This window comes from Miniopterus schreibersii, assembly GCF_964146895.1.
Source record: "Miniopterus schreibersii genome assembly, chromosome: 3".
Lineage (NCBI taxonomy): Eukaryota > Metazoa > Chordata > Mammalia > Chiroptera > Miniopteridae > Miniopterus > Miniopterus schreibersii.
The window spans coordinates 103,468,789-103,478,806 of record NC_138103.1 but is presented as its reverse complement, the minus strand read 5'-3'; the positions used below and the strand labels follow the sequence as shown (position 1 = coordinate 103,478,806).

At 54.2% G+C, this 10,018-nt stretch overlaps 1 protein-coding gene across 2 annotated transcripts in view; it reads left to right on the top strand.

Annotated features, from left to right (window-relative positions):
- The first annotated feature begins 777 nt into the window (after positions 1 to 777).
- ARL15 (ARF like GTPase 15) overlaps positions 778 to 10,018 on the top strand; it is a 261,941-nt gene continuing 252,700 nt past the window's right edge. Inside the window, exon 1 of one of the 2 annotated variants that reach the window (XM_081132259.1) lies at positions 778 to 927. In XM_081132259.1, the coding sequence (XP_080988385.1) occupies positions 880 to 927 (48 nt within the window). In that variant the 5' untranslated portion in view covers positions 778 to 879. The remainder of the gene's footprint in view (positions 928 to 10,018) is intronic. The other variant, XM_081132258.1, reaches the window with a different exon arrangement.

The window sequence follows — 10,018 nt, the reverse complement described above, 5'->3', positions numbered from 1 at the left end:
GCCCCTTACAGCGACGCGGGGTCGCAGTGCTGTCCCTCGGGCCTGCTCAGAGCGCCCCGAGTCCTACGGCTCATGTTCAGGGGACGGCCTCGCGCTCAGCGCATCCGGGCGAAGCGGGCGGACCGAGCGACCCCCGGTGCCGCCCGCCCGCTCCCGGGGCCTCCTTCCCCGCTCCCGCGTCGGGGCCGAGCTCCTCCGAGGCACTCCGACTCCAGGGGGCCCCCGGGCACCCCCAGGGCACGGGGCCGGCGCCGTCCCAGCGGGGAGGGGAGGGGGCGTCCCCGAGCCGCGGGCCGTCGGGGCCGGAGCCTGCAGAAATCCCGCGCGACTCGGGCTCTAGCTGTCGGAGGCCGCGCTGCTCCCGGGCGCGCCGGGGGGCCGCGAGGTGGGCCCGTCGCCACTGGCTCCCTGCGGGGCGTGGAGGGGACTCTACCACCGCGGGCCCCGGGGCCCAGCAGGGCGCCGCTCCACCGACGAGGAAGCCCTGGAACCCGGGCTCCGGAGGCCGCCAGGCCGGTTTTCCGCCCCTCCCGCCCGCTCTTCCGCCCGCCCCCGCCCCGGCCACCTCGCCCCGCCCCGGTCCCTCCCCCCACGCCCCGCCCCGCGCCCCGCCCTCCCGCGGACGCCGGGGCCTCGCCTCTCCCGCGCTCCACCGCCGCCCGCCGCCGAGCCCTGCCTTTTATAGGCGCCGCAGCCAATCAGCGCCGCGCGCCCCCTCGGCCCGGCCCCCCGGCCAATCGCCGCGCCCCTGGGGCCTCCGTCGGCCCTCGGCGGCGCTCGGCTGTTTCCGTGCTCGCGGCTTCGCAGGGGCCGCTCGCTCGCTGCCCTGCCGCGGCTTTTTTCCGGGTTCGGAGCCGATCCGGATGCTCTAGGCGCCGGATGACCGAGCTCCGGGCGCCTGCGGCGTTTCTGTACATGGATTATCTGGTAGGTGCGCGACCGGCGCGGCGCCCGGCGGACCCGGCGCGCCCAGGTACCCCCTGCGGGCAGCCCCGCCGGTCGTTCCCGGGGCGGGATGCGCGGGGCCCCTGCTCCCGCCGCGGCCCGGGAGCTGCGCGGGGCTCGGGCGGCGGGGCGGGGGCGGGGCTGACAGGTGAGGCGGCCGGGCGGGGGCGCTGGGGCGCCGGGCCCCCGAGCGCCCCCTGCCCCCGCCGCGCGCCCCCTTCCTTTCCCGGGAGCAGGCGCCCTCTGCGCTCCCGCAGCGGAGTCCAGGTGCCATTAAACAGCCATAACCTGAATGCCTCGCTAAGTGCCCGGCTGCCCGCTCATTTGGCTGTGATTAGGTCTCTAAGCGGTGACCTCGGTCGCGCCGAGGCTTTAAAAGCACATTGCCTGCAGCCCGGCCGGCCCGGGCCGGTGGGACGGCGCCGCCTCCGCGCCCGCACCTGTGCACCGTCGGCCAGCCGCGCGCCCGCACCCGTGCACCCTCGGGCCGCCGCGCGCCCGCCCCGGTGCACCCTCGGCCCGCCGCGCGCCCGCACCCGTGCACCCTCGGGCCGCCGCGCGCCCGCACCCGTGCACCCTCGGGCCGCCGCGCGCCCGCCCCGGTGCACCCTCGGCCCGCCGCGCGCCCGGGCCTGGCTCGGGTGCGAGGCGCGGCGTCCGCCAGCTCTGGGGCCGAGCTCTGCACCCAGCAGCTCGGGTGCGAGGCGCGGCGTCCGCCAGCTCTGGGGCCGAGCATGCCCCGGACGTGGGCTGTGTGCGCGTCTGGAATCACGCAGGCGCCTCGTCCTGTTCCAGGAGTCAGGTGTCCCCGAGTCGGTGCTCGGGGCGCCCCCTGGACGGGGCCGTCCGCGCTCGCTGCCCTGCAGCCGCCGGTGCGCCCTGGTAGAGCCGCCGCCGCCACGCGGGGTGAAGGAGATGCTTGGACGCCTTGACCCTCCTGTCGTTTGGCTGGACAAGTGCAGTCGCGTCTCCACTGTAGAGTGGCCTGGCAGAGACTGGCCGGTGCCTTCTAGGAATCGCACTTAACTCTGGACTGACCAAGACTGCGGACGCTGGACAGGAGGCATGTGTAATGCGTGTAACCTCGCGTGTGGGCTGAGGTCAGCTTAGTGAAGGGGACAGATGCTTCCCCCAAAGCCTCAGGACCCCATGGGCCGTGGGGAAGCTGGCAGTTAGCGGAGCAGAGTCAAAAATTCTGAGTTCAAATGCTGTTTTGTTGCTCGATGTCAGTAGCTGCCTCTATCTTTGTGATAAAGGGACTTTTCCCATCTACGACCCACCGGAGTCTGTTAAAGGAGTTATCTGATTGTGGCTGTTGCAAAATGCTAAGTGCCATGTAGGTTAAGAGAGTCTCCAGATATTTCTCAAAGATCGTTTTCTAAGTTAAATAACCGGTTACTTTGTAGCTTGTCTTATAAAATGCAGTACCGGGGATTTTCTTGCAGTCGCCCAAGTTAAAGCCTGTTTGTTGAGGATACTTACCAAATAGGAAAGGGCAACATTACCTGTACTGCTGAAAGCTAATTTTGGGTACTTAATTAAGTAGTTCCTAAGAAGGAAGTCGGGCAGTTCTGATCATTTTATTATAGTATTTCCTTTGTTTACTGGGTGAGTTAAATTTACAAATTGCTTTACTGAGCTGTCTTTGAGATGTCAGTCAAACCCACCAAAGCATTTGGTGAGAAAATAAATGGAAAACTGTGGTTAATTGCTCAGGTTAGTTTCTAGATGGAGAGTCTAAGGGTGGGTGGATGAGTATTTGTGGGGCTGTAGGTGACCTTAAAAGAAGATTAATGTCTGCTACTTTACTGACAGTTTTGTGTCAGAGTCAGTGGCCCCCAAATTTGACTCCACCTTTTTGTTTTACCTGCCACGTGCCCTACCCCGTTGCATTGGTATAAAAAAAAATCATGATTTTGCCACTTTAACTATGCTTTTTAAACAAATCACAAGTGCAGTGAACTGGTCTCATAAAAATTATTGGCTAATCATTTGAGGTGAGAAAAAAAATCTTAAAGGAAATAAGTCAGTTTTTATGAGTGTGGCAAGTATCTCCTATGAAAAGATTTGAGAAAAACCCTTAAACATTTAGTAAAACATTTAGTAAAAACTGGACTGGAAAAAAACCACTACCTCTTGCGATGGTCTTTTGTGTTTACTTTCAGCTGATCACCTCTCAGAATGACATGCCCCACTTCATTCCTTTCTTACTGCCTTCCAGGCCGACTCGTGTTCATAGACATGTGGCGTTCCTGTTACACACCAGTTCCTGAAAAATGAAAATCAGCTTTGTTGACTGTATCTGGGATCTTATTTTCAAAATAAATCAATTCCCAAGTTCTCTAATTATCCTCCAGGAAAAAAAAAAATGCTCTGTTCATTCTGAGGCCGAGCCTTCCGATTTTGCCGAGCGTGGGGACTAGAGTAAGCACCCTGTCCCGGCGTGGGCATGGCCGACACTGTGTGCCATCTTTTCTTCATTTTTCTTTTTAGTAGGTGTTTGACTTTCTTTTCTTTTTAAAAAATATTTTCATTGACTTTTTTAGAGAGAGAGGAAGGGAGAGAGAGAAAGAACCATCGATCGGCTGCCTCCTGCACGCACCCCGACCAGGGATCGTGCCCTAACCTGGAATCGAACTGGCAGCCTTTCCGTGCCCAACGGGATGATGCCCGACCAACCGAACCACTCGGCCAGGGCAGGCGTTGGACTTTCACGCTGCTGCTGGAAGCTGGAAGGGGGAGCTGCGTGTGTGTCCTGTCCATTGCTTGTCGGACTGGATGTCACCTCTTAACCTTTTTTATCTGGAGGAGTGAGGAAAAGGAAGGGAAATGAGAGAAAGAGAGAATTGCTATTTTTAACGGCTTTTAATAGGGTCGCTGATACTAAGACAGATGAGGACACTCTCTGATTTTAGAAGTTGCTTTCGATTTCTTAACTTAAAAGAAACGTTCTCAATGAGAGGTGACGGATAGGTGAGGGACCGGGATAGTGCCTCACTGCCTGAGACGGGGTTTTTGTTGATTTCAGTCCGAGGAAACAGTGGTGAGTTGCTAATCCTAGATCATACGTGTCACCCAGTGCCCATGATCTAGTTGTTGAACTGAATGCGCAGGAGACAGGGCCACTTCGAATTCTCTCACCGGCTTCTACAAGGAGATGAGATAAAATCTGTTTGGATTCGGTGTTTTGTTCTGGGGAATGCCGAATGTATCCTTCCCCCTTCACTGAACGTTATCAAGATACAATTTGGTTGGCCTGGGTGGCAGTGTAACTATAAAAACATCTCAGTTTCCAGTTGACAAGGGAATCTGCCCGGGAGACGGTACACCGGCTTCCCGTGCTCATGATGGGCTCTGAGGCCATGCTCACACGTATCAGATCTACACGTACAGATTTTGCTGTTCCAACAGGTAGTGCCAGCATCTTTCTCTCCTGACAGGTAGAGCTAGTGGGGCGATGTGCAGAGCTTGGCGAGTGAGGTGGGAGAAAACCGTCAAGTTACAATGAAAGAGGAAAGCGTGTCTGCCTCCTGGGAGGCTGGACGAGATCGGCGTCTAGATGCCTTTCTGTTTCTTTTTGTCCTGACTCAGGTATGCGGCTTGAGGCTTGATCTGGATCTCACCCGGTTCCCCCCTCCGCCATCAAAACAACAGCAATAAAATGTGTTAGGGTTTGTGGAAGGCCGGTAATGATTGAATGAGATAATGAAGGGAAAGTAATTTATAAACAGCACGTTGCTTTTCAGAAGTGAGATGGCATTGCTGATAGTGTGCTTATCTCCTGAGGAATGACGGTCACGGCCTAGTGGTGAATGCTGGGCTACCTTTTAAACTGGTCTCAGTGTATGGAGAGATCTGGAGCGGTCATCAGTAAGCAGGAAGTCACAAGATTCTTGAGGATTGTTTCATATCTATGAAAATAAAGCCACATTCTGATCTTCAGATATTTTTGGAACCCTTGCTTTGTGAGTGGCCCTGATGGTCCCGAGGGATGAGCATCCAGCGGCTGTCCTTGGCTGTGGGACTGCAGGGCAGGCTCTCTGAGGACAGGGTGGATAAGGCATGGGGGGGGGGGGGAGGCAGCTTCTGCTGTGCCCCTCAGCTTTCTGGTGAGGTTCTCGCCTATTTCATCTTTTTCTTTGTTTTATTGTGAACTAAAATGCAAAGTGAGACTTGAAAATGTGACAGCTAACTGTGTAATTAGTCCTGGATGCAAACTGTCAGTCATCACGGCATTTGCATGTTGTGCTTGGAATTTAGTAAGACCAGGGCTCCAGCTTTCTTCCTTGTGTAGGTTGGTGAACCTGGCCTAGTTTCTTGGTCATAGGCTGCACCTGCCATTATAAAAATTTATGTGTCAGTGGGGAAGTTCAAGTGACGGACACTAGTTCAAATCCATCACCATTTGCAGGGTAAAAACCAACTAGCCAATGAACCAAGAACAGAAATTCACTGCAGAGGGACCCGGCTCAGAGGTACAGGCCTGCTGTAAATTAGCCCATTTGGAAGGAGGCGAGAGGGCACGTGTGTGATTTTCTCTGCTGTTCACTTAGCTGAAAGGGCTGCTGTTTTTAACTCTGAATGACTGGACATTACAAGTTGCATGTTCTGACTGTGGTCAAACCGACTACCAAGTAACGAAATAGGCCCAACATTTTTTAGTTTTAACTGCAACTGGATTAGTCAGTCACATAAATATTCTTTTATTAATTAATAAATAATAAGATGAAAGTAATGTGAACACAATAAGCAAATCTACATCTGTGTAGTTCTCATAGCAAACAGTTTTAAGAACATCTGTACCATTGGGCAGGAGCTCTGGTTAAAGGCCTTAGGTCTGGTTCTCTGGCTTGGGTTCCTCCAGTCTTTTTTTTTTAGTTAAAAAATTTAAAAAAAAATTGATTTTAGAGAGAGGAGGAAGGGAGGGGGGAGAGAGACAGAGAAACATCAATTTATTGTTTCACTTTTTTTTACTCCCCACCCAAGGATATGTTTTTATTGATTTTAAAGAGCGAGAGGAAGAGAGGAGAGAGGGAGAAACATCGATGCGAGAGGGACACATGGATCAGTTGCCTGCTGTGCGAGCCCCGACCAGGGGTTGAACCCGAAACCTGGGTAGGCACCCTTGTTACCAGCGAGACTGGGAGACCTCGGATATTGTCTTCTTGAGGGAAAGATTTCAGTCAAGAGACAAAGCGTAGAAAAGCAAGAATTCATTGACTGCAACCAAAACACACGTAGGACAGTGAAACGGGACCATTGCTCCCCTGGCTGCAAGTCTCATGGGGTCCCTTAGAGGTTAGGGGACACATGCCTGTGGGGGAAGGAGAGGGGAAGGGAGTGGCACGGGGTGCTCCCTGGAGGGGAACCTTCGTTGTTAGGGGTTTTAAAGGCTGCGTGTTTAGGGGCAGTCTTAGGGGAGAACCGCAATAGAATATTCATCAGCTTTATGCCGACTACCAAAATGAGATTTATTCTCTTAATTTGTCTGTCCTTGGGTGTGGTTGGCAAATGGCACTAGTTGGATTTCTATCCGTCTCCCTGGGGTGATTTAAGCTATTTACCCTCTGGCTGGGGAGGAGAAGTGCAAACCATTTACTCCCAAGTGTCCTTGGTTTAGGGAAGACGGGATTTACTAGGTGGCTGCAAACTGCTGTTGAACCGTCTGTCTCAGTTTCCCCGTTCTGCCTGTTACGGAATTTTCCTAGCTTCTTACTACGCTGTAACACCCTGCTGGGAATCGAACCCGTGGCCTTTGGTGAACCCGATGACACTCCAACTAACTGAGCCCCATCGGCCAGGGCTGCTCCACTTATCCATGATTCTTGTATGTGCCCTGACTGGGGATCGAACCCGCAACCTTGGTGTATCGTAGGTTCCTCCAGTCTCGAGTGTGAGTTCTAGGAGCGGACACCCGGGACGTGATTCATGCCTTCTAGGAGCTTGCATTCTGAAGGACACTGCGCTGGGGTGGTGGTGGTGTGAGCCTATGAGTTATGGGGGTAAAATCAGTTAACATTTACCGCTCACTCGTCACGTGCCCAGCAGCGTTGGAAGTGCTCTCCGCGGGCAGTGGCACTCAGTCGAGGCTCGGGGGGGCGTCGTTCCCCTCCCCAGGTTCACAGCTGACAGGTAACAGAGCTGGGACCATGGCCCTGGAGTCCCTCCCTCACTTCCAGCCCGGTGCTCAAGCTGTGGGAATGCGGCTGGAGTTTCCCGTGCTTCAGGTGAATACTGTGCGGCTTCCTGAGCTCAGGGTGCGGAGACCAGGGGCCCTAAGCTGCTGCCTGGTGTCCCCACGCCTCCGGGACTTGGCTTGGCTGAGTGACTGAAGGGGAAGGCTGGAGAGAAAGAAACACCGTGCTTCTTCTCAGGTGTCCTGAGCCTCCCACCCCCATGGCCTGACGGTCACCACGCTGACCTTCAACATCTGACGTTTCATCGACTGACCGCAGGTGGGTTTCCAGGCAACCTTGTGAGTCAGCCCCTAGCGTGACTTCAGGGACACGCTCCAGCCACCACGGGCACCGGATTCTTTGGGAGATGCCACTGAGACTCAGGACCTACCTGTCAGCTCCTTTCCCAGGTGCTGCCCGGGAAGCGGGCCCATCCCTGGCAGACTCTAGGCCTGTGTCCCCTTTTGTTTATGGATGCCACCTGGGCAAAGTCCTGTGATGACCTGAACTAGAAGGGGCCGCGTCTGAGGGAGACTGGGTAGGAGGAAGGATTTCTAGGGAGGGTGGTAACTGCATTGCAGGTAAGGAGAAAGTGGTGGTTCCCAATACTGTCACCAGCTGGGTTAAGGGTGGGCTTTGATTTGGGGGCTGGTAGCCCCGTTAGTTCTGCTCTGGCCCCTCCCCTGGCGTCTCCCCGGGTGCTCCTGGTTTTGGGGGAGTCTCAGAAGGCCAGTTCTGGCTGACCCTCATTTCCGAGTGTCTGCAAAGTGGTTGACACACTTAGTTGCAGTAGGGCCGAAGGCACATGGTCATGGGGGCCTCTGCTTGGTCGAAGGCTCTGCCGTCCCTGTCTTGAAATTTTTCATTTTTGGCACTTAGCAAACATTTTTATTTTGCACTGTGCCCCACCAATTATGGAGCTGGTTCTGACTTCCAGTGCCCCCGAATGACCCAGGGCAGTGGTCATCAGCCGAGTCATAACCTGGCCATCTTGATGGTCACTTTGCCGCCAGAGTTGTGGCCAGTGCCTGATAAACGGGGGACTATGTACAGTGCAAAGCGTTTTACTGACAGCGTCTCATTTATTCCTCCCAATAATTGTCTTAACCAAGTACTACAGACTTGATTTGGAAGGAGGGACCGGAGGCTCTGTGAGGTAGCATTTGGCCAGGATCTCGTGAGCAGTGGCGGGTCAGGGCTGGGTCTGAGCCCAGCTTGGCCGACTCCAAGCCCATGCTCGTGAGCCTTGTTCAGGGTGGGCTGAGGGGGGATGAGTCAGGGGCGGCAGGAACCGTGGACACAGTGCTGGACACTGAGGGGTCACTGGATGGCTGGGTTTGCTTTCCTTTGGTCACCCACCGTCCCCTCCACTCTTCTGCGTGAACTTGACGATCTGCTCCTTGGCCCTCAGCCAAACACACCTACCTGCATTTGATAGCGAACCGTTGGAAAAGTTGGGTTTCCTGGACAGTCGCATTTATCAGGCTCCTTTGTACCTGGAATTGCTGAGCTGCTCTGACCTCTGGACTGCTCCTCTCGGGGTTGAGAACTTTCATTTCCTGGAAACTGTGTCCATGTGTCCCCGAGAGGGACTCCTGTGGGTTCTTTTCTCGAGGGGACAGCTGCTTTTCCCGCCACCCCAGGACCATTGATGGAGGCGAGGAAGGATGGTACCTGTTCCAGCTCAGTTCTCCAGTGGAGTCAGGGGCCACTGCAAATATAATTCAAAGTGTGGTTTTTAATACATGCAAGTATTCTGAATACTTGTATTTAGAAAAATAGAGAAAATAATAAAACACACTCCTATGTACCTACCTCCCTGATTGAACAGTGTTAACATTTGGCCATTTTCACTTCAAAACCCTGATGTTCTTTAAAGAGAAAAAGAAAAAGAGAGTCTGCTGGCGACAGTGCCACTGCCCAGCAGCGCTTGGTAAAGGAGCCAACAGTAGATCCGCGTCTCAGGGACATCTCCCCAGGACACCGGCGCTGTGGAAGGCCGGACCCTGTCCCCGGCCTGATGCTCTCCACACTGTCTTCCTTCACCCTCCCCGTGGGGGCGACGGTCCCGAAGTCAGTGGGCGTCACCTCGCGTATGCTACTCGCGTGTAGGGGTAAACAGTGTGTAGCATTGTTTTTTGTGTGTTAACCACCCTTATCTTCCTGAAACTTGTTTTATTTCTCTAATGTTGTTGAGATGAATGAACTTGTGCCCTGACTGGGAGTCAAACCTGCGGCCTTCTGGTGCCTGGCACCAGGCTCCAGCCAGCGGAGCCCCTGCCCGAATGTACCTTTGCTAATCCATCTACTCTGTTGTTGGTGGGATGGGCATGTGGGCTGTCTCCAGTTTGGGGATTTGGGGAATAAAGCTGCTACAAACATTCTTGTACGTGTTTTTGGTGGGACAGACACCCACTCACTCGTTTCTGGTGGGTGGAGTGGAATTTCAGGTTACTAAATACCACCTAACATTTTTCCAAAATGATCGCACCAGTTAGACTTCAGCCAGGATGCCAGTGAGTCCAGCGATTTCCCACCCTCACCAGTACTTTTCGTTTTTGGAGCTTTTATTGGGCCATTCTGATGGGTGTGACTCCAGAAAATTTAAAGTTGCCCAGGCTACATCCAGATGTCCAGGTATGAGAACAAAGAGGATTTTTTTTTTTTTTTAATTTGGAGAAATTGCTTGGCTGTAATCTGAAATTCTTACGGTATTCAGTTGTGTGATTCATTGGAAAATTCTGACGTGCTCAAGAGGTACCATGGGCATCGAGTGACTTGATTGTGTTTCTGGCTCCGCCACCCATGAAGGTGGGAGTTGGGCAGACCGGCCAGTGTCACTGACTAATACTATCTACTTTATAGATAATTTAACATTTCTTTTACTCTAAATTTTA